General features: G+C 45.0%; 2 protein-coding genes across 7 annotated transcripts in view; one reads left to right on the top strand and one right to left on the bottom strand.

Annotated features, from left to right (window-relative positions):
* GCFC2 (GC-rich sequence DNA-binding factor 2) overlaps positions 1-8,927 on the bottom strand; it is a 53,444-nt gene extending 44,517 nt beyond the window's left edge. The window contains exons 1-4 of one of the 3 annotated variants that reach the window (XM_019520832.1): positions 8,573-8,927; positions 4,388-4,495; positions 2,028-2,189; positions 436-657 (exon numbers count right to left, since the gene is read on the bottom strand). In XM_019520832.1, the coding sequence (XP_019376377.1) occupies positions 436-657; positions 2,028-2,189; positions 4,388-4,495; positions 8,573-8,849 (769 nt within the window). In that variant the 5' untranslated portion in view covers positions 8,850-8,927. The remainder of the gene's footprint in view (positions 1-435; positions 658-2,027; positions 2,190-4,387; positions 4,496-8,572) is intronic. The other 2 variants (XM_019520830.1, XM_019520831.1) reach the window with 2 other exon arrangements.
* Positions 8,928-9,117: 190 nt separating this feature from the next.
* Positions 9,118-27,367, top strand: part of ITSN2 (intersectin 2) — a 138,320-nt gene continuing 120,070 nt past the window's right edge. Inside the window, exon 1 of one of the 4 annotated variants that reach the window (XM_019520827.1) lies at positions 9,118-9,165. The gene's annotated coding sequence lies outside the window, so the exon portion shown is untranslated. Of the gene's footprint in view, positions 9,188-13,872; positions 13,948-27,367 lie in introns of those variants that run through there. The other 3 variants (XM_019520825.1, XM_019520829.1, XM_019520826.1) reach the window with 3 other exon arrangements.

Here is a 27,367-nt window from a genome sequence, read left to right as displayed (position 1 = left end):
TCTCCCACCCACCCGCCCCCAAGCCTCTCCACCCATCAGTGGCGATAGGCAGAGATACTGTGACATAACCATGGAATTAGACCTTTATGCCACAATCAACCCAAGAAAACTAGTAAGTGTCCCTGCAATTTAGGTAAATCCCTAGTTACCTTGCATTAAAAAAAATACTTAGAACGGCTCACGGAGACAACATCTGTTCAAGACCACTTCAGCTCACTGCAAGGTACACATGTGCGAAGGCATACTGATCCAGGTGCAAAGCTATTTTATGTGGGATACTACGTGGAGAATTAAAACCAATTTCACATTCTGCATATGTAAGGTTTAGGAGAACAAGGCTTAGAATTGAACTTTTCTGGTACATTTGATATTTTTTAAACAAGTAAGGTCTTGTTATCTTTACATCTTAGAAAACAGGCATAAAAAAACCCTTACCTATATGCTCAGCCATCCTCTGCCTAAGAGACTTTGTTTTGGGAGCAAAGCTGAGTTTCCTTTCATGATCAGATTCTTCTTCACTCTCAAGATCACTGCTTTCCTTTCTCCGAGAAACCTGATGACAATCTGAAGTATCCAGTGAAATATAGTCTCCTTGAGTCCTGGCCAGCTGACGTTTTCTTCGGGCAGCCTGAATGTAAGCTGCACTAGGGAAAGTACCTACATTGAACAGAATAAAATTAAGATAGGAACCAAAATTACATTTTTTGCCATGAGGAATAATATTGTATTATACAGTGCTTTTTCTACAAATAATTGATAGATTGTAGATTGTTAACCTAGTATATTTTAGACAAAACAACACACTGATATAACTAAACACTATTTCAATTATACAAAAGGGCACAATTTGAAATCTACAAATATTTAGGGCCACATCGATACCCCCAATTATTAATTTTTCAGAGTGCTCCCAACAGTCTTCAAGCCCTTGAACAAGACCAAAAGCAGTCTTAGTAGGTAAAACTGCCTAAAGCGTCCAGTACTTATGACATAAATGCTGATGGAGCAGGCAAGAGAGAAATGCCAGCTTACAACTTCCAAGTCCCAAAAATTACAAGCACAAAGACATTAATGAGTTTTAAATTTGAAAACTTAGGGAAAATAAGAAAATGGAAAATATTCCTGTATCATGCATGCAATGTAAAAAATTCTATGTACTTTACATTTTTCATTGTTGTTTGAAATATGTAACCTTCCTATTTCAGAAAGAACATTTCAGTGCATCTAACACCATTGTTTTAAATAGAATTTAAGATTATACCATCATACTTTATACCATGATGCTTACTTTCAATTTTTTTTATTTTGATTACTACAAATATTATTTTTTTTGTCTTTAACATAATATCATTCTGGAGGTTTATCCTAAATTTCAAGAGCCTTGCTTGCCAATAAAAATTTTGTGAGATATTATATATTCTGTTAGTGCCTTTTTAAAGTATACTTTGATGATTTGTGCAAGAGCCAGACTGCTCTCAGGCTGCTTGCAGACATTAACAAAACAAAACAAAAACAAAAACTGTGCTTTGCCAGGAGGAGCAGCACATTACTGTGACCTGGCTCCGCAGCGTCTGTATACAACGGGTGCTCCAGTGGGGCTTTTTGGTGCTTTTTTCTAAAGCTGAGTCAGTCAATCAGCTATTAGATAAAATTGTCAAAAAGCCTTACTAAAGCACCCAATCTATACAGACGTGGGGTGAGCCATGTCCAACTAACATGCTGCCTCCTCAGCATGGAAACGTGCCAAGTTTAAAGTGCCATCTTTTTTTTTTTTTTTTTTTTTAAATGTCTGCAAGCAACCACAGTTACACTAGTGTAACTCTAGACTATTTCCTTAATGCTTAGTGACTCCAGTGCAGCTACTGCAGATTTGGCAATAGAGAGAACAGACTGAAGTTTAGACAGTAAGAGGCATTTGGAAAACCTGCAATATGTAAGATTATCTAACTACACTCTCTCCATGAAACACCATTTATCACTTTAAGGAGGCATTTCTTTTTTTTTTTTACAAAAAATTCTTTACAAACCTGGTGGTAAATCCTCCCTTTTCTGCGGGGAGCTGGGTAGAGGTTCAGATGCCGTGGATGAATTGCAGTCATCTTCATTTGCTGAAGAACACTGCTCGTCCTCCTCATCTGACTCAAATGCATCTTTGATTTCAGTGGCTCTAGATTCTGATTGAAAGATTTCTGTAAATCAAGGGAAAAAACAAAGCCCACAACTGCAGCCCGACCTCTTGGAAGGGCTTTCTGATTTCATATGGTTTTGAATGGTTAATCGATAATACTCAACCCAGCAAAGATTTACACACTTGCTTCACTTATATATGGTAGGGTGTCTGACTGACTTCAAGGATTTTATAAAAATATTTTTAGTAGTAATAAATTTTAACAAAAGCAGATTTGTAAGACACTGTAAGACCATGTATGCTGTGAATCTATACAAATTCACCTCCTTTTCACTTCTCCTGAATTTAGAATTAAGAGTAGATTTTAAGAAATTCTTAACACAGTTTAGACCTTTTATTGCCAACATTCATTTAAAAAAATGCTGATACAGCACAGTATAAATAGTATGTAGAGGTGCACCAATAGAGATTTGGGGAGCCGATTTTTAAGGAGGCATATCTGCCAATACTGATCCAATTTCCAATACAGCTGCGTGCAGCTGGTAAGTCTGTTGTGGTGAAAGGGGAGGGAAGGGGCGTGGGGGATGCAGATCAATGCCCCCCACGGTGAGGGAAGAGTGGGGATGGGGTAGATGCTGCCCAGTTGGGGCAGGGCAGGCACAGAATGGAGCTGCGACTCATCCAGGAGTGCAGGGCGCTGGCGGCTCCTGCCGCTGCATGTCGCTGGTCCAGAAGCAGCTTGTCCAGTTGCTCATCAGCTCGTCCAGCAGCTCCCGCCGCTTGTCTGGGAGGGCATGTGCCTCCAGATCTGCACAGGGCAGGCTGGGCTAGACTGGGCAGGCTGCAGCTGCAGGCTGGGGCCACGGGATGCATCGTGCTGTGCTCGGAACGGGCGCCGGTGGCACTGGGAGCACAGTCCCCAGCCCCAACCCACAGCTGCAGCCCGCCTGGCCCAGCCCGTGCAGATCTGGGGGCAAACCACCCCCCCAGACGAGTGGCAGGAGCAGTGGTGGGAGCCGCCAGATGAGCAATCAACAATCCATAACTATTCCTTAGATCCCAATGCCAGATGATAGTAAATTAAACAGATTGCAGGGGGAGAAAAAGAGGAAGGGGACAACTGCCTACCTATAAAAAAAAAAAAAAGGAATAAAGAAGGAGGAAAATTATGTTTTTCAAAAAGTTAATAAAACGTTCAACTGACCAATACTTAGTACAAGGGCAAATAATGAATTATCACTGCTTGGAATAACATACAACTTTAAAAAGCTGATGTTTAAGTAAAAACTTAAATACATCCATAATACCCTGAAAATAATCATTTTTGGTTTTAGAAGCCACATTAAACTCTATCAGAAAACCCTCTCTGGCTTTTTCAGGTAAAAATCAAAATGTATTTTGTGTTAACCCAAGTATCCTTATCAAACTTCAATTTCAGATTGATGGGGCAAGATGTAAATACCACAGAGTTTAAAGGAGCTGCTGCTTGTGATACTAAGACATCACAAAGTTTTTTAATGTCCACTTACTGTGGGAGCTCTGGATACTCAAAGATTAGCTCATAAATGCTCCTGCTGCTACCAAAGTCAATGGGAGTTTAAAAGATAACGTCAAGAGGTTCAAGGTCAAATTTAAGCCAGTTTTGCATTTGGGAATATGGGTTTCCCTCGCTTTATGCTGTACATGTGTTCCTGGAAAATGGTGCACAACTCCAATTCATATAAAGGGAACCCACTTTACAATGTAACAAATAGAGATATGTTCCAAGACCACAACTGTACTGAGCCATTTCTACCACTTTTACAAGACAATTTTGGTACTCACCAACAACAGACAGTACACACAAGCACAGGGTAGTGGTGAATGGTACCATAATGGGGACGGCAACTACAGAAACGTGTAGCAGACAATGACCAAGGAGCACAGATCCACGCAGGAGACTGTATTTTGGTGTGCATCACTCCCACGATGCACTGCACAAAGCAGCTGACTGCCAGTTTCCACCACATCAATCGCATAAGAGTGAATTTACCTCTCATATAACAAATTTTTGGTATAAAAATGTTTATCACATAAGACCAAATTTGCGCACACAGAACCCACATAAAGCGAGGGAAACCTGCATATATTTAAGCTTACTGCTATTCAAATATAAAAGTATCAGGGTTTATAAGAAGAAACATATTGGATAACATGTTTAATCTGGGATCACTAAAGGCTTTCAATTAAATCTACAAAGCATTCTTGGTAAACATCTACCTTTTCCGCTTTCAGTTTGCTCTGCAGAAGCCACACTTCCCTTCTTCGGAATGTTAAATTTGATGGCATTGAGTGACGGTTTCTTTACTTGGAAGTGCTCTTCACTCCCTAGTGGGGAGAATAAAACAAACCATGAACAGACTTCCCAAGCAACACGTTGTTTACTTTTTGTGGCAATGCACCTTTGGGTGTTTGCCATTTTAAGGGCTGAAGCAAGCAGGCTGCAGACCAGCCGGCAGGTGGGAGCAGACCCAATTGGGTGGTCACATGGCACCCAGGAGACTGCCCGATTGGTGGAGTGCTGGGCAGCCTGGGTATAAGACCAGGCCCCGAGACCACAGCTGGCCACTTGCAAGAATGAACATCACCTGACCTGAATACTGCTGCTCCCAGGACATCTGGAAATCAGGTTAGGAACTGTAGGGATGGAAGAGGTCCCTGGCCCTGGATAAGACTTGAAACTACAACCTGCGGGGTTTAGATGGTGTGGTGGGGCCATCTGTGGTCGCCAGGAAATGCCACACCTGTGCCTCCCCAGTGAAAGGCAAGGATGGAGCGCCATATAGCCTCAGCCCCCACCACCTGATGGGTAACCCCACACAGGGAACAGATTAGGTGTCCAGGCATGTCGACAGACACCTGAGGCCTAACAGGTGTAAAGCCCAGAAGCTACAGTGACAGGGCAGAGTAGTGGCCCCAGTGAGGGGGCAGAGTGAAAGCTGGGGGCCATGTGGAATAGGGCCCATGGGAGCCTGAAGGACTGCGCATAGGTCAGCCAGAGTAGTGGCCCCAGTAAGGGGGGCAGAAAAGGCCAAGGTACATCTGAGGACACCTGAGGCCAATTGTGGGCTGGAGGCCAAGTGCAGCCCAGCAAAGGGGCCAGGGGAGCTGGAAGTCATTTTAGATGTCATCTGTGAGGCATGGGATATGGTGTAGGAAAGGTTCAGAGCTGTGTATTACACCCTTGGCATCAGGACACTGAAGGGGCAGCCTCCTGCCTAGAAACAACTATTCAGTTCCAAAGGTGTGGTAGGAGTCAGGTGGGTGGGCCAACTATGAGGCTGGCCTTGCCCCCTGTCACATTTGTGAATGCTGCAATTCCAAACCACATCCTAAGTCACAAGCACAGCAGATGAAAGAACATAGAATATAAGAACTGCCATTTACTGAGTCAGAGAATGGGACAGTCTTGCCCAGTGCCCCGTGTCCACAGAGGGGTGCCACCACTTCCCCTGGCTGCTGCTGGAGCTGCTGGGCCAGGAATCGGAAGGAGCCCTGCTGAGCTGCTGTAGGCTCCTGCTACCCTTACCACCACTGTGCCTGGACCTACAGCCCACCATCACCACCCAGGTGCCTGAACCATCTCCCCCAGCCCTGATCAAAGCCACCCTTGCCACAGACTCCAGCACATCCTACGACCCAGTACAGACAGGGGAGAAGCAGGGTCCCTCACCAAAAACCATTCTAACCCTGAGGGAGATGCTGCACAGACCCACTGCCGGTTGTCCTGCTATTCCTTGTGCTACCCTCTCCCCCACCACAAGGGGCTGTATCTCTCCCTCTCCTGGTGTTGGGGGATGTAGTGAACTGGGTGGTTCAGGCAGTGCTCTGCTGGACCTTTGCCCCCATAGGGGCAGAGGAGGGGGAAACGCCTGCCCCACCAGGCCAGTCTCCAGAGATGGGCACTGGGATTCTTCTGGCTGGAACAGCACTGGGTCTCTGCAAGTGTCCTGAGCCTCCCCTTGAGGGAGAGCAGACAGGGCCTGGTGAGCCTCTGCATCCAGGCCCACACCTACCTTTAGGCCTTGCAGAGGTTCCCATACAGTGCCAGTAGTCAGGCAATGTGGTGTAGCCTATGCCCCTCATTTGGTAAGTAACTCCAGGCTTTTAAAAGCTATGTCAAGGCCTAAATTCTTTTGGAAAAAAACCTGCTTTTTGCTGCTGCCTCTACAAACGCAGTAATCTTCAAATAACCCTTTTAGGATGTGAAACAAGACTAATGGTTAACTATATGCAACATTATGTACTAACACAGACAGAATATGTCTGGACTTAACCATAATAAGGAAGAGGGAGGAAAACATATAGAAAACAAATTATATCACAGTTAAGATTAATCGTAGACTAACACAGGGATCAGCAGCCTCCAGCACACGTGCCAGAGCATGGCATGCAAGGCCATCTTGCTCAGCATACCACAGAGGGCCTGGGCTCTGGGCACATGTTGCTGGCCATGGAGCCTGGGATGTTCACAGCAGGTGGCTGAGAGGCTGCAAGCTGTGCTGCATGCAGCCCAGGCTCCATGGCAGGCAGCAGTTGCCTAGAGCCCAGGTTGGCTGTGGCAGGTAGCCAGGAAGCTGCAAACAGCTGCACCGGACTCCTTAGTGACCACAGATGCACATATGCCTCTGGGTGCAGGGCCAGAAAGGGGCTGCAGAATGCATGGATGGGGAAGGGCTGGAGTTGCTGAGGCACAGCTGCCACTGCCACAGAGCCCAGCCATACTAAAGACCAGTACAACTTGTTTGCAGCCTCCCAGCTGCCAGCCACAGGTGACCCGGGCTCTAGGTAGCTGCAGCAGGCAGCTAGGAGGCTGCAAACAACTGCACCAAGCTCCACAGTCCCAGCACTGGCTCTGTGGCAGTGGTGGCAGCTGCACACATGCCTCAGAACACATGGTAGGGAAGCAGCCTGGGGCAGCACAGGCGGCAGGCAGGCTGCCAACAGCTGCATAGCTTCCCTGCCGTACTAAGTCCCCCCTCCCTTCTACCTGTCCTGCCACCTTCCGAGGCATGATGCCACTTCTCTTTCTCCCATTCCCTCACCAGACTGCTCCTCACCCCAAGCTAAAATATAACTGGTAGGGCATTACCAGTTATCAATACGTGAATGGTTAAGTGTTCACATCCCTATTTGCCACAGCCTAAAATATTTTCAAATGAGGTCCAGCAAAAGAAAGTTTGAGAACCCCTGCACTACTTAAACTGGTTAAAAGGCCTATACGTACTTAGTCATGGATAGTAAAAAACCCAAGCTGGATACCTGAACGTTTCAGGCAGCATGGAGAGAATTGTATGGTTTTGTGCAGAAAGGGGATCATGTTGTTTGTGGCCTGTGCAGTAAAAGAGTGGTATCTTGTACTTTCAGCATCCAGTGCCATTTCAAACTTGAGTGCACCAGAAAAGCTGTTGATTCACTTGAAAAACAGACCCCTGGCTTTTCTAAGTTTGTAACTAAATGTGTTCTTTCCACACAGGCAAGTTACATTGCAGCTGTAGCTATAGCTCAGAAGGGCGAGTGCTTACAGATGGAGAGGACTTAAAGGAAGCTTTCTGAAACCGTGCTGAGGAACTGTTTCACGATTTTGTGAATAACAAAGCCATGAAGAAATGCCATCGGCAGCCAGGACAGCTCAAAAGTGAGTAGACATCCATGAGTTCCACCCTGAAGTTACAGGCTGAGAGAGAAAGAACTACCTTTTGTTAGTTTTAATCTCACCACCTAGTGTCATTCTGTGACCCTTACTTCTGTATTGTGAGACAGTCAATAACAAAACCCTAGTGACTTTCTATACACCATTTCGCATTTTGTAAACTCTTAATGTTGCCCTTCAGACCCCTCTTTTCTAAACTCAGCCAAGCCTGGCCTCTTCCCCCGCCCCCTCACACAAGCCCTCCCCACCACCGATCATCCTCGTCACCCTTCTCTGTGCTGGCTCTAGCTGCCTATACCCTTTGTGAGGTGTGAGGACCAGACCGGGGCACATTATTCAAGGTGCGGATGCACCACGGATGTCTAAGGGGCATCACGATACTTTCTGCTGCGTGGAGTCAGGCAGTCATTGCTACACACCAGACACTTGGCATGGGACGAGCAAATGTGAGGCCAACCCTTGTGCCAGACCCACAGGCCTCCTTGCCCGCTCCCTCTGCCCAGCCCCAGGGGTCGAGACACACATTCAAACGAAAGCTAGCTGGAAACCTCTTCCAGAGCCACTACATGTTTCCAAGCACTAATTCTGTTGCTGCCCGGCCCTCAGGGCAGCAGGAAAAACGTGGTTATCACCCGACTTGGCCCATGGGGCCAGTCCACGATTATTGCGTGCTCCACCAGTGACTTGCGCCATGCGGGTAAGGTGCAAAGGGGCCAAGCCCGGACGCCTGCGGGGAGGGGGAGGAGCTCTACCTTCTCGCTCCTCGTCGCTGCCGAAGCTGAGCAGGTCCCTGCACCCCCGTGCCTGCCGGGCCCCGCCTTCGCCTCCATTCTCCGCCGCCTCTTGGCCCCTCACGCTCACCGTCGGCGCTTCCGGGAGCCGCGGGGGATAGTGGTCGGGGCTGGCAGGGCCCTGCCGCCGCCCCTCCTCCTCCTCCCCCCCCTCGACGCCGGGGCCCGGCTCCTCCTCGCTACTAGCGGACTGCGCCCTGCGGCGGCCCCGGAAGTGACGCGGACGCCGGCGGAACATTCTGTCCCGTACCGGTCACGCAGGCCCCGGTAAAACCCGCCGCCCAATGCGCATGCGCGCCGCAGCCCGGCTGGATAAGGAAGCAGGGCTGACCAATCACCTGGTGCTGGCCCCGCCCCGTGGTTGTCACAAGGGAAATGGGAGGGGCAGAAGAGGCTGCTGGCCAATGAGGATGAAGTGTCTTTAACCCTCCCCTGGCTGGGACAAAGCCGGGTGCAGAGTGGGGGAGTCTTCAGTGCTGTAGCGGCGGGGGCGGTGCCGGCAGAGGAGGCCGCTCAGCGCGGGCAGTCTTTCCTGCAGGACCACGGGGGAGCAGGTGCGGGTCGCGGCCTTCTCCGGTAAAGCAAGTGGGACCCGTGCAAACTAAGTACGGCAGCACGTGTCTTCTCCCCAACGTTGTTGTCTCTGACTTAGCGCTGGGGGGCTGGAGCCCCGGGGAGAGCCGCCTGCCCGCTCCCCCGCCCCTGGCTTCAGATGATTTGCTGCGGAGTAAAACCTGGGGTTAGTTGCACCACAGCAGTGGTGGGAGGTGTCTGCGCCCTTCCTCTTTGCTGGGACGCTGGCACTTGTATGCGCTTCAGATCTTCATAGGATGCATTTGGTAGCCTGAGATGCAAAGAAATGCAAAAATCTAGAGCTCTTGATTCAGAGATAAGACCTTTTATTAGACCAACGAGGAAATCACAGACGCAATTATTTTTTTTTTTTGCTGTGAGCTTTTCGGCAGGGTAAAATTAATCTTTTTCTGCGAGCAAGGACAGCCCCAAAAATAAACGTCAAACGCCCTTTGTCAGCCTCTGGGAAAACTAAAGATAGTGAAAATTCCCCATAAGTAGGAAATAAATTTCACTTTTGCACAGACAGGGAGCTGAAGATGGAAATCTGTCCCTCTGGATCTATGAGTGTGTGGTTGTGAGTTGTTCTGGGTTGCTCTTGGTTGTGTAAATCAGGTACGCCTCCTTCCCTGGAGGTGTCAGATGGCAAGCGGGGAGCTTAGAAATCTTTCTTGTTGTTAAATGAAGTTTAAAATCCAAAATCAGCTAAAATTCAAGTCTTCATAGGCAGGCAAGGTTCTTTGGGTAGATGTGTGATACCTTTTACGAAACCAACTAAATAGTTGGGAAAATTATTTTTTGCAAGCTTTTGGGCACAAACACCCTTCCTAGGGCCTAGGGAGCCTGCTGGTGTGATGTGTGCTCTCCTGGGTAGGATAGAAGCCAATTTGCAAAATTAGGGTTGTGAAAATGCAAATGCCTGGCAGTGAGGATCAGAGGGAATGGGAGACAACAGATGTGAGACTGGTAAGTTGTGGGGAAGGAGGATGTTGACCTGGTGATAGAATCGAGCTGGTAAAATGCAGACAGGTTACCTGGGGTTATCGGATGGCAAACGAGTTATAATGTGCCATAAATCCAATGTCTGCATTTACTGCATGATTTTTTTTTTTTTTGTATCCAGTAGATTGATGAAGTGAAGTTTGTAGACTTGCCTTTAAGGATTAGAATTGGGAGATGGGAGAGAGAGTGGTTGTCTTGTGAGAAGTGGGTACCCACAGGTAATTGGGTAATTAAGTCTCCGTAGAGTCATAGAAAACTAGGGCTGAGGCAGGATGATCCCTATTCGAGCCATGCTATACAATTCACTAGCTAAACTCTACGTAAGACTACTATCAACCCTGACACAGCATAGACCTAACACCCTAACCTGCCACAGGTAACACAGGGGAATCACAGCAGACAGTGTCCTGCTTCTTTTCTTGTCAGTATGAGCTCAGGAGATACCAGGCAAACATTACTGCAGTTGTTTCTTTCTGGCTACTTAAAAATTCAGTAGTAAGGCAACCTCTCTTATCCACTAGACAGCAGTTTATGACCTACATACAAGCTGTGGGTCATGGTGAGGAAATCTTTCCATACAGCTGGAATCAATTTCTGCTTATCAATATCTTTGTTTATTCCTCACTATTAAATAGTTTAAACCAGGGGTGCTCAACTCCTGGCCTGTGAGCCAGATCCAGCCCACAGATCTATGTAATTCAGCCAGAAGGGCTCCCTAAGTGGGGAAGTGGTGGTATCATTAATTGCTCACCCCCTGCTGCTAAATTTTCAGACCCATGTGGCACTCCCTGTGCCAGATAACATGGCCCTGTGTACCAGATCATGCTAGATCACACCAGTGCGCAATTGGATCCAGGCATGTGGGGGTCAGGCTGGTGTGCTGGACCCCGCATGCCAACCCTGCATGGGACCTGGCCAGCATGCTGACCCTGTGCCACACATCCAGCCTGCTATAAGGTTGGGGCCCCTGGTTTAAGAACGTGATTGAAGGGATCTGGCTATCATTAATCCAATACACTATCTGGTCACAGAAAAGGTATGGGTTTTGGACCTGAAATGCAAATCACTGATGGTTTCTAGCATGTCTGGACAAGCACCAATACTGCAGAGTAAGTGAGCCAAACTATGAAGTATGCTAGAGGCATAAGATAATTTTGTTCCTTCTGCTTCCGTTCAAAGAATGGACAATTTTATCTATGATCTGTTCAGCTGACAGTAGGGATTTACACCTATCACCTTTCAGGACATTGTGCTGCCTATAACTGGAACTTGCTGACTGACTGTAGGCAGGGAGCCAACTAAATTTCAAAGGGAAGGCACTGAAGACTTGAAAAATATGAAAGATCTGGTTGTTTTAAGTATTTCTAGAGCCTTTATTTTCATATCTTGGCATATTTTGTTGTTCTCTCTCAGCTGGAGAGAATTAAGTAAGAATAGAAAAAGAATCTGTGGTCACTGTAAACAGTATTTCATACTCCCTCCCTTCCTGCTCCCTCCACTCTCCCCAAGTCTTTCATCTTAATTAGTCTCTTCTCAATCATTGTTTCTGTAGCTGCAGTCATCCTGTATCTATGTCTGGAACAATCTCCTTGTTATTCAGCTGGTCTCTTCCCCTTCCCATCGGCCTTCCTACCTGTTCATTACTCATCTCTTTGCCTTGAAATGCAGTCTAGAATCCTTATTGTATTTTCTTTCTGTGATTATAAACTCTGTGGGATAGGTACTATTACTTGACTGGTTTGTAAAATTGCATTGTAAGTATACATACCACAACTTATAATAAATGTCACTCTCACTTGTGTGTTAGGCCGGGATAGAAACAGTTTAGATTTTTTTTAAGTGCAGGGTAGTGGTGTACAGGTCTGGGGCAAACCCTGGGGGGGCATGCACAGTTGCAAGAGTGTGGATTCTGAGAGCTGGGGAGGGTGAGACAGCATGCAGATCCACCTTCTCTACTTGTTGCTGGCTTTCTGGCCCTCATGTTTCCCACATATGAGCATGGTGACACTCATTTCATCATCATCAGGGGGAGATCACAGCCCCCAGTGCTGAAGCCACTCCTTCTTGGACTTGCATACCAGTGACTAGAGCCACCTTTCCTTGCAGGCCCTCCCACAATGTCCAGGAGCCTGGGAAGAAGAAGGGAATGAGCTGATCTGAAAAGGAGAGCTCTATAGCCAAGTATTCATCCTTTCGCATGGGGGAAGCTGGCACTGGGACTGGAGTAGGGTGGGGGCAGGACTAGGAGCCTCCAGGGGTGCTGTTTGCCTGCAGGACACTGGGGTGTGTGTAGGGTGTCCAACAGCAGGAGGAGCAAGGACTTACTTCCCTTTGAGGGTCCTGCAGCACCTGGCCCCTGTGGGAGAATCTTGCAGCGACCCAGGGTGCCAGTCACTGCCTTGAAGGATGAGGACATAGATCATCAAATACAGGCAGTTCTCAGACTTATGACACAATTGATTCCTGAGACCGCATTTTAAGTTGAAGCCTTGCAACTCAGAACTGATTTTTCCCCTAGGAAACAATGTTATAAATGGGGGATTGGTTCCTGAGCCAAGGCCCGATACCCTGTTTTCACCAAAAATACCCCAGAATTTTGTACTCAATCAACTATAGATGAGTAATATAGCTACATTAATGTATTTATATTGTAAATAGCAATCATATTGATTTGGAAGGACTTCTTTGAGGTGACTTGGCTGGACTTCTTGAAGGGCTCCTGGCTGCAGGTTTTTCTGGAGTCTTGGACACTTTCTTAAAACTCTCTAAGGAAGTTTGGACAGACAAGAGATGGGCGACGCAGCGAACTTATTTGCTGACGTGGCGTGGCGTCGGATCAAGTGTTGTAAAGTCGAAACTGAGGTCAGAAAGTTGAAACAGTGTCAGTTTATAAACCTAAGTGCAAAACGTTGTAAGTCGAGGACTGCTTGTGCATCCAAAAGGAAAGGCTTCAGTCTGAGGCACAGAACCTGTGGAAAAGTCATTGCCTGCCCTCTCTGGAAAAAATCCAGGGAAAATTTTAAGGGGAACATTTAAAAATGTTAAATGTTTTGTTAGTGCTGGAACAAAACCGGACGACCAAAGGCGTTCGGTGCGCGCCTTGCGAGTTGCGGTTCTGCTGCCTGGTGTCCCAGTTCTCCCACGATACCACCCTGCTTGAGGCCGGCCACGGAGCTGGGCCTAGACAGCACAGGAGCATCCCACACGTCCCGACGCAATTTGCCTGCAAACGTTTAGGATTTCACAACTTGGATTTTCACTGCAGGGTTTGCCAGGCTCTGAGCGACTTCTTTGGTTTAATTTTTCAGTCAAATACTCTGCAAAAAAAACAAGTTGCCAAGCGGCTTTGACAACCGGCTTTTAGGACCAGGACCGAGGGGGGGCCTGGCTTCTTTAAGGCGGGGGGCAGGTTGAAAGACCTGCAGCCTTTCAACTCGGAGCCCTTTCTCCACAGAGGCGCGTGGGGGCTTCTCACCCGCGCCCCTCCCGGGCTGCTGGGGTCAGACTCGCCCCACCCGTGGGCTGGTTTTGCCTCGCAGGTCCGGGGAGGCGGCTGGGCGGCCACATTTTTGGATTTGTGAGGCCAATCCTGCACACGGGTCAAGCGTGGAGGCCGGGCCGGGCAAAGGAGAGGGGCTGCGGGCCCGGCCCCGCGGCGGGTAGCGCTGTGGGCCGGCTCCGCCCGCGCCGCCGCCGCCATGTTGTGGGGCTGAAGCTGCGGCCGCAGCAGCGGGAGGCGGAGGAGCTGCTCGGCGCAACAGGTAGCGGGCGAGGCGGCGGTGCCGGCGGGGGAGCCTGAGGGGCGGGGGTCGCTGCGGCCCGGCCCGGCCTGAACGTCTCTTCGGGGGGGGCCGCGGTTGGAGTTGGGTCGGAGCCCGCTGGCACCTGTGGCGGGCGCGGGGCACGTGTGGCTCCGTGGCCTTCGTAGCGCGATGGTGCGGGTCGTGGCCCTCCGCGTCCGGGCCGCGATGGCTCCGGAGGTGCGAGTGCGACTCTGCCGCCCTTATGGCACCGCTCTCCCGCTCGTGAGGTGACGCTTCCTTCGCTGCCAGTGTGGCCTCGCACCAGTCGGGGGTCGTGGCACCGCAGTGCCTTTGCCCTTGGGCCCGGGACGTTTATTGCGTGATTTGCCGTTGCGTGAGGTGACGGTTCCTTCGCCTGTGTGGCCGGTCTGTGTTTATCGAGCAAGTTGCAGTTTTGGGCATGATAGATCCTTTGCCCATGTAGCCGGGCTGCATTTATTGCGCAATATGCCATTTCATGATGTGGTTCCTTGGCCCGTGTAACTGGGCTACACTTATGGACTATTCATTATATCATGATATTCCTTTGCCAGTGTGGCTGCGCTATGTTTATTGCACGATTCACCATTTCATGATGTTGTTCCTTTGCCTTTGTGGCCCATTTATCGCATGATTCGCGGTTCATGGCATGATAATTCTTTTGCCCATGTGGCCTGTCTGCATTTATTACGTGATTTGTCATTTTATGGCAGGATGGTTCCTTTGTCTGTGTGGCCAGCCTGCATTTATTGCACAATTTGGGGTTTACGGTGTGATGATTGCATTGCACGTGTAGCTGGTCTGAATTTATTGTGTGATTCACTAGTGAATTTCATAATACAGGTGACATGTGGCAGGGGCTGAGGGCTGCAGGAGGCCAGGGAAAGATACAGCTAAATAGATCATTGCCATGCTGATTTGCTTCTTGTCTAATACTTGTCCAACCAGTAGTTTGAAGAAACTTAACAACGGTTGAAGATGTATGTTGTTAAACATGGATTTGTCACATTTTCTCAGTCTTTTTTTTTCTTTTGTCATTGTAAAGAAAATAAAGTGTGGTCACCATCTGGCTAGAGTGCTTCATTAAGCTCCTTAGGTCTGAAAGCAGTCTGAATAATGAATAACAATGCTTTTAAAGGAATCTGTTTCTCCAAGACAGTGGGACACCACATTAACACTGAGGCAAGAGGCAAGGCTTTCTTAGGGTGATATCTTTTATAGGACCAACTGTCACCTGGATAGATCAGCTTAGTTTTGAGTAAGATGCACCACCCTACAAATGGAGAGATTGCCCTAAGAAATCCTTGCCTCGCAGAATTTCTGAACCATCACAGCTACATCACTCTTACTTTACAAAAATGTAAAGGCTGATTTTACTTTTACTAATTCTTATAAGCATTTAACTAGTTTTCATGCATGTAAAACTTTTTTTTTTTTTTACAAATACTACCATAACTAATCTGTCCTCATAAAGCTCTTCTCTTGTCTGTGTTATCAGTCCTTTTTCATAGAGGAAGAAACAGGGGGGGTTAAAATAGCTTGATTCTGGCTGCGAGGAAGACTGATAAAGGTGGGATTACAGATTGGGGTATTTTGGCTCTTGTCATCCTAACACGAGATCATGTTTGTTTCTAGGGTCTTTTGAGTCACTGCTGAGTTGACGTGTTGTTCAGACTCCCAAGGTCGTGTTTACACATGTCCTACGTGGTCCTTTCATTCTCAGCCAGGATGCTTGCATAACTCGTATTGATCAAACAAGTGGTCAGCTGAGGCTTTTCATTTTTTATCAAACATTTTGTTTCCCATTCTCCCACTTTCCACCATGTATTGTTTAATCTTCCCGTTATGTCCTTACTGACACCTAGGCTCCAATCTCTTTGAGGTGGGATCTACTTTTCTTATCAGTCTGTAGTATACAGCATCTAGGACAAGGGGCCTGATGCCCTATTACGATCTCTAGGTGCTTCAGTAGTATAAATAAATCAAGGGTTCCTCCAGTGATAGTGGAAGTTGTGCTACTCCTCACGCCATGTTTACTATCACAAATTATAATCTCCTGAAGTTTGTGCTAATAGTGAATTATGGTGTATTTTTTATCCCTGTCCTTGGCATGGACAAAGTCAAATAGATTACAGTAGAAGTGAGCTGTTAGTGATTTTCAGCACTGCTGGTAAGACAGCTATTTGTGAGCTTCAGAGAAACACTCATGGTGTAAAGTAGTTTAGTTTACAAATATTTATGTTGCCATACTATTAACAGTAAGTGAATAAAGTTTACTTCAGAATATGAAGTATTGAATATTGTTTGCTTTAACACTTTTCACTCAGCTGTTTGCTTTGTGTTCTTGTTTAGTCAGTGATTCTTCCACAGTGACTAGACCTCTTCCATATACTCCCGTGATCCGGAGAAGCAGTGTTTGCTTGCTTTGCCTCCAGAGTGCACTTGGTGACATTCAGGCAGATGAGAACAATTTGTGTCAGAGATTTTAAAGTTCTTAATGACCTGAGACATCTTAAATGAGCACCATCCCTTCTAAAATCTGGCACCTGTGAGGGGCCAGAAGTTGAGGACCCCAAAGCTGAGGTACTCGTAATCAGAAATCACTGTTACAGACTGTGGACCTGGTTTTTTCCCCTGGCTAAGTTGCACAGTAACTGACACTTTAGAGCAGTGGTCCCAACCTTTTTAAACTCAAGGCACCCTTCAGAAAATGCAGCTCTTAGTTTTCACTTTGACTACGGAAAAAAATAATACAGCAATTTTTCTGTTGCAAAACCTCAGAAAGACCATAACAGGTCAGAAGGTTTTAGCACTGTGGACTCCTATGTGAAATCTCTGGGTTTATCTTGTGAATCACATAGGTATTTGCACACCTAACTGTGCTAATACTGTGAGACAAACTGTGCTGTGGCCCCCTGATAGAGAATCGCTGCTTTAGAGACAGGGGTGCTGACATTGCCTAGTAATATGTCTGTTCAGTCCCTTTGCAAAGCTTGTAAAAAGAGGAAGGAGGCAGTATTCAGTTGTTTAAAAACAAACTGGACTCCTGACTAGCTCTTCTTCTCTTAATTCTGTTGGATCCTCAGACGCTACCATCTTGACTTTGTATTTTCATGTCTGATTTATTTTCCCTTTCATAACATTCAACCCCTTCCTTTTCAGTACTTAAAACTAGTTTTTCTTAACTTATTTGTTTTGTCATCTAAAACTTGTGTTTTAACCTTGCTTATCATACTGTGTAAGTTTAACTCCTGTGTTTTCTTTTTTTGATCCTATGGTGTTTTCAAATAATTTGTTTTCACTCTTGCAAACCAGCTTTTATCTGCACTGTAACATCTTTCCTTTCATCTGGTCCCCTAGATAATATTTCCTGGCATTTCTCCACATCAGTGATAGCAAGGATAAGTACGGTGCTTTAAAAAAAAAATTGAGTGTTTGTGCTGCTGTGTGCATGAAGACCTGTTTCTACCTTTTATTCCTTGACCCTGAAACTCCTGCTTCAGGTGGCTGGACAGTGCAAAGTGATCTGCTGTCCTCTCTGCATCTCACTAATAAGATGACTAATTTTAGCTATCTTTTCCTTTTGTATGTAGAGATGCTTTCAAGTTGTAGGAGCACTTGTCAGAAAAGTAGGGTTGTTCTGATTATATGTTGCAAAGGTGACTTCTAGCTATAAAATGAAGTAGTTAGCTATATCTTTGAATACTAAAAACCTTCTCATGTGAACCTCAATATTAATCTTATTCAACATCAGCCTAGTAAGATCAGGTTTCCCCATGCCTGGGGCTTGTGACAGATGATGCAACAGATTATTCTAGCTTGGCTGAGCATGCAGCTTCTGCTGTTCTCTAAAAGCCTGATGTATATTTTTAAAGGTGTTACATCACAAAAATGCAGGGGTTTTGCAAAAGTGCCTAACTCCAGCTGGTAAATCAGTGTAATTTAGACACAACCTGCTTCAGGTGCTTTTGAAAATCTCATTAGTCACCTAGCTGCATATTAAGTAACTGAAAATCTAGCCTTAAGTCCCCATCAGCATGGAACTGCAGGACTAATTGGTATTGCTTGAATAAGAAGCTAGTGAAAACTAACTTTAAAAAAATGTTCTTTATGTTAAGTACTGGCATACTATTTTCTCTTTTTGATTCATTCATCTGCTTTCCATTTGCAAACTTGTTTTCTGCTGTTGTTCTTCTGTAGCTATTCTTTTTCCAGATGTAGGCTGTTAAAAGGTAAAAACAAAGTCACAAAGATACGGGACTGAATCTGCTTCTCATTGAAGTCAGTGGAAATGGCTCTTAATGCTTATTGCATCAAGTATCCCTCTCAAGAGGGCTGAGCCTATTTTTGATAACATATGTTTGCCCCCAAAACATTAAAGAAGCACATTACTAGAAAGTGAATTAAAATGTTTTCAATAAATAAAATAAAATCCACTGGAGGATTTTTCTCTAAAGGTTTAGAAATGTTGTGTAGGCACTAGCTTAAGAGCCTGGAAATTACTAAGTTCTGACATACTAAGCATGTTACCTTCAGTATCATCATCTGAATAATTGGGATAATTTTTGTGTGTTTCATAGTGAAAAATTGTAGGGAATAGCTAGTCAGTTTTTGTTAAAATGCTTTATTAATGATACAGATTTTAGGGTTAAAAGTTAAATCTTTATGCCATGTCCTTTGTTATGCAACTTTACTTCTGGATAATATCTGGATAGAAAAAACAAACATAATTGCTGATTTTATTTTATTATTGATCTTTGTTTCCTTCTACAAAAACACATAGAATTATTAAAAAAATTAGGGTTGGAAGGGACCTCAGGAGGTCATCTAGTCCAAACCCCCTGCTCAAAGTAGGACTATCCCCACCTGTATCATTTCAGTCAAGGCTTTCTCTAGCTGGGTCTTAAAAACCTTCAAAGATGGAGATTCCACAACCTCTCTAGGTAACCTGGTCCTGTTCTTCACTATCATCCTAGTGAGAGAGGTTTTTCCTAATATCCAACCTAAATTTCCCGTGCTGCAACTTGAGCCAATTGCTCCTTGTTCTGTCATCTGCCACCACTGAAAACAGTCTTGCTCTGCTTTTCTTGGAAGCCCCCTTCAGGTAGTTGAAGGCTACTGTTAGTTTTCCCTTAAGTCTTCTCTTCTCCAGACTAAATGGCTGCTTGCAAAACTGAAAAAAAAAACCCACCAAAAAAACCCACACTTTATATTAAACTCTGTGCAGTCCTGCGCCAAGCCAAGTGCATGCCCAGAACAGGCAATGCATTAGTTTGATCCAGCTCTGCAGCATCTGTATAGATCAGGAGCTTTAGTGGACCTTTTTTGGCACTTTTATCTAATAGCTGATTGAATCAGCTTTAGTTAAAAGTGCCAAAAAGCACCCAATCTATACAATCTATACAGATGCTGCAGAGCCAGGTTGAAATAACACACTGCTACTTCTGGTAACGCCTGTTTTATGTTTTGTTTTGTGTTTTACACGTGTGCAAGCAGCCAATAAGGCCAGTTCCTTCATCCTCTCTGCAGAAGTCATGTGCCCCAACCCCCTAACTATTTTCATTGCTCTCCACAAGACTATCTCCAATGTGTTCACATTTTCTGTATCTGGGGGCCCAAAAATGAGCACAGTACTCAAGGTGTGGCCTCACCAGTGCCGAGTAGAGGAGGAGATTTACTTCTCCTGATCTGCTGGCAACACTCCTGTGAATGCAAAGCCATTAGCAGTCTTTGCAACAAGGGCACACCGTTGGCTCATATTCAGCTTATTGTCCACTTTATAGTGGACAGGCTAGTACCCAGCCTGTCCCAGTGCATAGAATTGATCTGTCCTAAGTGCAGGATTTTGCACTTGTCCTTATTGAACTTCATGAGATTTTTTTAGTCCAGTCCTCCAACTTGTTGAGGTCTTTCGGAATCCTAGCCCTACCCTCCAGTGTATCTACTACTCCCCAGCTTGACGTGGTCAGCAAACTTGCTGAAGGTGCACTCCACCCATCTTCCATATCACTGGTGAAGATATTGAACAAAACTGGCCTCAAGATTGATTCCTCAGGCACTTGACTTGATACCAGCTGCCAAATAGACATCGAGGTATTGACCATTACCCTCTGAGCCTGACAATCCAGCAGTTTTCTATACACCCTACAGTTCATTCATCCAATTCATTCTTCCTCAGCTTGCTTGCGAGAATATTGTGAGAGATGGTATCAAAAGTCTCGCTAAAGTCAGGGTGTATCAAGTCCACTGCTCTTCCTGTATTCACAGAGCCAGTCATCTCATCCTGGAAGGCAGTCAGGTTGGTCAGGTATGATTTGCCCCTGGTGAATCCATGCTGACTGTTCCTAATCACTTTCTTCTCCTCCAGGTGCTTAGAAGTGGATTCCTTGAGGACCTTCATGATTTTTTGCAGGGACTGAGGTGAGGCTGACTGGAACCTTCTGGGCACTATATCTTCCCTTTTCCAATCATCCACAACCTCTCCCACTCAGCATGAGGTTTCAAAGATAACGACTAGCAGTTGTGCAGTCCCATTGCCAGTGCCCACAGGTGCATCACATCTGGCCCCATGAAGTTGTACATGTCCAGCTTTTCTAAATAGTCCCTAACCTGTTCTTTCACCACTGTTGGCTGCTCACCTCCTCTCCAAACTGTGCTGCCAGGTACAGAGCCGGTGAGTTCAGGATCATGAGGAAAGGAAGGATGGAGAGCGGCAGAGTAAGGACCCTGGACTTCTGAAAAGTAGACTTTGACTCATTCAGGGAACTGATGGGCAGGATCCTCTGGGAAGCCAGTCTGAGGGGGAGAGGAACCCAGGACCGTACTGAGTTGCAGGAATAGACCATCCTGATGTGCAAAAAGACTAGCAAGTATGGAAGAACATCAGTTTGACTTAGCAGAGAACTCTTCAGTAAGCTTAAACACACAAAGGAAGCTTACAAGAAGTGGAAACTTGGACAAACAACTTAGGAGGAGTATAAGGGTATAGAAAGCTGGCTGGATTGTCAGGCTCAACAGGTAGTAATTAATGCCTCCATGTCTAGTTGGCAGCTGGTATCAAGTGGAGTGCCCCAGGGGTCAGTCCTGGGCACAGTTTTGGTCAGTGTCTTCATTAACGACCTGGAAGATGGCATAGAGTGCACCCTCAGCAAGTCTGTGGATGACACCAAGCTGGGGGGAGTAGTAGATGTGCTGGAGGGTAGGGCTAGGATTCAGCATGACCTAGACAAATTGGAAGATTGGGCCAAAAGGAATCTTATGAGGTTTAACAAGGACAAGTGCAAGGTCCTGCATGCAGGACAGAGCAATCCAGTGCACCAGTAAAGGCTTGGGGCTGACTGGCTAAGCATAAGCTCTGCAGAAAAGGACCTGGGGGTTACTGAGGACAATAAGATGGATATGAGTCAGCAGTGTGCCCTTGTTGCCAAGAAGACTAACGGCATACTGGGCTGTATTGGAAGGAGCGTTGCAGGCAGATTGAGGGAAGTGATTATTCCACTCTATTCAGCACTGGTGAGGCCACATCTGGAGTACTATAGAAAGGATGTGGACAAGTTGGAGAGAGTCCAGCGGAGGGCAGTGAAAATGGTTTGGGGGCTGGGGCACATGACTTCTGAGGAGAGGCTGAGGGAACTGGGTTTATTTAATCTGCAAAAGAGGAGTGAGACTGTCCTCAGTGGTGGCAGATGAAAGAACAAGGAGCAACAGTCTCAAGTTGCAACAAGGGAAGTTTAGGTTAGATACTAGGAGGGTAGTAAAGCATTGGAACAGGTTGCCCAGAGATGTGGTGGAAGCTCCATCCTTAGAGGTTTTCAAGACCTGGCTAAACAAAGTGCAGACTGCAATGATCTAGTTGAGGATGGTCCTGCTTTGAGCAGGGGGTTGCACTAGATGTGACCTCCTGATGTCCCTTCCAGCCCTAATTTTCTATGGTTCTATTATTTATGAATTCATAGATAAGCACAGCTTTGTGGGGGCTGTTAATTTATTTTCAGAATTTAAATGTAGGCTGATGACAATAGCAGCACAACACAATGGATTTGTTTAATGGAGAAATTAATAAGACCAGTAGCTGGAAAACTATTCATTTTGTGCAAGTTATGAAGCTAGGTCCAAAATCTCTGCTTCTTTGTAGGTGCAATTTCATTTAAGTGGAAGCTTAAGTAGAACAACATTAAACTTGGTTTGAAGTATTTTGCTATGAATCTTAATAGCATTTCAGCTATTAGAAGTAGTAGTTTGTATTTTCAAGTTGGTTGTTGTAGAGGTAATATTGCTACACCTACACAACTGAAGTTTATGACATGCTTTGGCATTAATTATGACTGACATACTTCAATGTTCATGTTGTTGACCCATTAAAACATGCAGCAAAGGTTGGAAAAAGCAGGAAATGAGTATCATTGTCTTTTGAAATTTATTCCTTTCTAAAAATATTACAGCTGCAGCATAGAAAACCTACTTAATTTAAGTTTACCATAGCATATTATGATATAACAAGCTGCTTTAGGTTTTCAGACTTTTTCTTTAGCAATACTTTTGGAAACTAAGAATTTTGGGAGTCAGATTTTTGCATGCCTTCTTACCCTCTCAAGCTCTCAACATACTCATACGCATACAGACAAACACAATTATTCATGTTAATAAAATTTGAGTCAGATAGTTACCTTTTTAATGCATATGTGCTCTTAGTACAATGACATTTTAAATATCATTAGAGTATGTAAGTCAAATCCAAGATAAAATGGTACTGAAAGTTTTTTGCCCTTTGTTACAACAGATGCCATTTTTAATGGTTGTGAAAGCATTACTACTAAAGGCCCAATCAGTTTTCTCCATTGTGCTCTAGTGATATGTTGTACTATGGCTAACACAATCCATCTTCATTTAAATAATATAGGCTCTATGGATTAAAACAGGGTTGTTAAGAAAATAAAAATCGTAGTATTGCCAGTTAATGAAGATTAGTGTTTTCTATGTAAGATTCTTTTTATTCATTTTTGTTAAGCAGCCCTTGCACGTTTTAGCATGTTCAATTGAGAACTTATACTTTATTCCTTGTTTACTCTAAAACTGAAATAACTACAGTTGTAAACTAATATCAAATTGATAGCAGGGCTTTTCATCCCAGGATAGATATAGTTGTGGGGTTTTGGCTTTTGTTTTACTGAGAACTGTGTTTGGAGCTGTGGACTTAAAAATGCTACTGTTTTCCTTCCTGGGCAGTGTATTTCCTGGTTCTCAGACACAGTCTGTTACCTCACATCTCAAGTACTACAACATTTTTTTTTCTCCTTAGCCATGACCCATACTATTTTGCCCTGCTCATAATTACTGAGTGTTGCTTCAAATCTCATTTTCCTAGCCTGTTATGTTTATATCTCTCCACCAAGTTTACCTTCTCTGTCTCAACAATCATAAGCTATATACACTTCTGAGGCCCTTTGTGGCCTCTCTCTCTTCCCTTCCTGTTGCTTCTCATACAGCATGGCAAAATTACTAAATACTTCAGATTTCAGCCTCTAATGGTGACTTGTTAAATTTTCAAATGCACATTTCTGCCATGCTACCCCTCACACTAAGGAGCTCCTCAAAAATACTCACAAAGCAACTTCATTTTTCTCTTTACTTCTGTATTACTTTTCTTTGCTCAACAGCAGGTAGAGTGGTGATCTGTTGATCCCACCGCCTGTCATGCTGACTGATGTTGTCTCCTCATCAGGGAGCTGGGTTTTCAGTTTCTCATGGAAAAACAGGAAAAAACCCCCACAGATTTTCCCTTTTGGCCAAGAAAAAACATGGATTTTTCATTTTAAAAGAGAAACACTGATTTTTCCACTTTTGCAAAAAGCTCTTGGCAGACTGGCAGAGTTTCAGCCTGCAGAGGGCTGGGGGGAGTGGACCCAGAGGGTGGTTAGGCTGGGGCACCAAGTGCATGTGTGCACGTACACAGATACCTGGCCGCTAGACAGCCTGAGCTCGTAGTCCTGAGGGCTGGGGGTCTGTGGGTGAGGCGCAAGGGCCACCAGCAGGACTGGGGGGCTGTGGCTTGAAAGTGAGGGGCCTGGACCTGCGTCCTGGTTAGCGAAGGGGGCAGGGGAAGCTCTGATTTTTCCATGATAAAAAACCCAAAATCAAATACCAAAATTTATAGGTACTTAGAATTTGTTTTATTATAGTGATTGAGGTAGTGGTAGGCAACAAAGTTGCTTAAAGATTATAAATATATCAATAAAACATTGTGTTCAGTTGATACCTATATATACACACAGTAAAAGTTCCGTTATCCAGCATCTTACAAGCCGGCATGCTCCACTAACCGGCTTGTAAGATAAAGTGAAAGTGGAAGTGCCCACCGTGGCACTTCCGGTTTCTCTGAGCCCCCATGGCTTGGAGCAAAGCAGCCTGCGCTGCTGAGCCCCCACTGCCTGGGGGCACAACAGGCTGTGCGGGACCTGCCTCCCTGTACTGTGGGGCCCTGTGGGCCCCGTGGGAGCAGCAGTGATGCTGCACGAGGGACATAGGGACGCCCCAGATGCGGTGTGAGAAGTGGCGGCCAGGCCCACTCCGTTAACAGGCGTATTTTGTTATCTGGCATCCCCTGTTCCCCGGGGATGCCGGATAACAGAGCTTTGAGAGAGAGAGAGTGTTATAGTGGTGTTTCATTTTAATTGTGGATTTTGGATTTTTTAAAATCAGAGAATTTGCCATTTTTAAACAGAAAAACCAGGATCCTTGCATGTTCTGTTCTTTCCTGTCTGTTTCTAGCTATCTATGCTGTGGTAGCTTGTTTTACACTTGGATCATAAGCTCCTTGGGACAGGGACTGTCATTTTGTTCTGCATTTGTAAGCACTTAGCACAATGAGATCTCTGTCAATAGTTGGGCTTCTTAGGTATTGCAGTAATACAGATAATAACAAAAATAACTGCCTGTGCTGGTTGATGAAACAAGGCTAAATCTGTTGGTAACAGTTGTAGCCAGTGATTCTTATGACCATGACATAATTTATATTTTTATTCATCATCAAACCACAAAATTCTTCAAGGTAGAAATGTGAATCCAAATTTAACTGAGTTTCCCTGAAAAAAAATGCTATAAGAATCTTAAGAGTATGTAAAATGTATCCTCTTGTGATATTCAATATAAAGTATTGCCTTTCATATGCTTTTCATATATTGTATCTTTCTATGCTTACCTGCACCAGATTCCTTTGATCAGAATACTCTACTCTGAACTTTCTTCTGGGATTAATGCTGGAGTAACAAATTGAGAAACAGCTTGCTGCTGGGATGTTTGCTGCAGTGTCCAGATGTCTGAGATCCCTTTTTTCTCTATAATACGGTTTCCAACGTAAGTTTTTATTCCATGAAAGAAAGGAAGAGGTCTCTTGTAAATTGTTAAGCTTCGAAGAGGTATGTCCAGAATAGAAGACTGAGAATAAGAATATTGGTAATAATAGGGAAAAATCAGCAAAAGTCCTGGACATCAGCTGTGGTTCAGATACCCAGAGACTTAGGCATTAAAAGTGTGTGTGGAACGCGTAACTTTTAGGAATCCCTAACATTTATTTATTTATTAGCTTTATATGTCAGCCTTCCCAAAAAGGCTTAGGTAGCTTACAAGAAAAGAGAAAATGAATGACAGAAAAGGAATAAAATACTAAGATGAGAACAAACTCCTCCTCCCCTTTCACCCTGTCTCGGTCTCTGCCAAAGGGTGCCCTTGCCCAATGTACTTTTCTTTTGTTTACTTATATCACATTGATGTCAAATGCAATAGGCAAACAGTTCGAACCCTGCCATGGAGTCATGCCAGCCTTCAGTCTTCCTGTCTTTGTTCCTTTTACTCTGGCAAACGCACATTGGCAGGGGTTGGGCCCTTTGCAGAGTGCATTATTTTTAGATTGAGGCTTTTATCTTAAGGTTTAAGAATAGGCTTTTATCTTAAAAGATTTAAGAATTACACAGAAATTTAGGAAAATAAAATCAGCACAAATAAGAAAAAGCTTTCGTATTGCTAGAGTGATCACATATGCTGTTGCTGTTCTCCAGTCTTTGTTTCTGTATATTTTTCATCATCAGTGCTCAGAAAATCTGCTTTCCACAGAAGCAGAGGACGGCTGAAGCTGTACAAGTACTGACTCGTACACATGATGGCATTTCTAAGTACATGTTTTGTTACCACTCTAACCTTTGCTCTTTTCATGCACATACCATGAGCAGCAGTTTGAAGGTTTATGTAGTTAGACAAAATCGGTTCTGACTGATGCAGCAGCCACACTTTAAAAGCCTCTTCTTTTTAAATGTTATACTGTTTTGGGAGAGAATCTTATGCTTAGAAGAGGGTAAAATTGAACAGGAGCTATAAAAACACAAGAAACTTCCAAGTGCAAGTGTTGTACTGGGTAGAATTAGTGGTTCATAGTGTTAATGTGGAGTAAACCTTTGGTGTGGGTAGTCTAGGAATTTAGGAAATCGTGATACACTCCCTGATAGGTATGCAAGTGTATAAACTTAGAGTTTATGTAGTGCTTTTAAAATTTTTAAGTAAATTTAATTGAATATTTGGAGTGAAATTTTCTGTAAGGTTGTCTCAAATGGCTACATTTGTTTCTTTACAAGCCCCCTGTCCCTGTAGAGTCCAAGTTAAGGTGTTTTGGTGCCGCGTGTATATTCCAGAATTGTGTGAGTTTATTCTCAAATCTCAAGGTCCTAGTTTTGGTAATGTTTGAAAGCAAGTGTAGGTTTTTGTTTTTCTAATTTTCTTTTTAAGGCCAGGTCTGCATTAGAAGTACATTTTTAGAATTTGTGAACTGGAGATTTGTTTGCAGTATGGCACTAATGCTACAATTAGCACTGATGCTACTCCCTTACTGTCAAATTTCCAGACATGCCAGATTGTGCCAATGTCCAGTGTCAAGTCAGCGGGCAAAATTACTCTGTGGCTGGATCTGGTGTGTGGGGCTGGGCCACGTATGGGGTCACGCCCTGGCTGGATCTCATGTGCCAGCCCCATGCAGCCTGGTCTGCAGACTGAACCTGCCTGCATCATCTGGGACCAGCCCCCTATATCACTCACATGGCCCGTGGGCTAGATGAAAGATGAGCACCACTGTATTTAATGTGTTGTCACCATTTTGATTTGCACATATTGATGAAGTCATCAGTGGCAGGTCCTGTCAAACCAACCTGGTGGCCTTCTATGATCAGATAACCAAATCATTAGATGCAGAGGTGGCAGTGGACATAGTCTTCCTGGACTTTCGGAAGGCCTTCAACACTGTCTCTCACCCTGTTCTCATTAAGAAGCTGGGGGACTGTGGTGTCGACACCCACACAGTCAATTGGGTCGCCAACTGGCTGGAGGGCTGCACCCAGAGAGTGGTGGTGGATGGGTC

This window comes from Gavialis gangeticus, unplaced genomic scaffold (assembly GCF_001723915.1).
Source record: "Gavialis gangeticus isolate Ggan-Ray unplaced genomic scaffold, GavGan_comp1, whole genome shotgun sequence".
Taxonomy (NCBI): Eukaryota; Metazoa; Chordata; order Crocodylia; family Gavialidae; genus Gavialis; species Gavialis gangeticus.
This window is presented reverse-complemented; position numbering and strand designations above follow the sequence as displayed.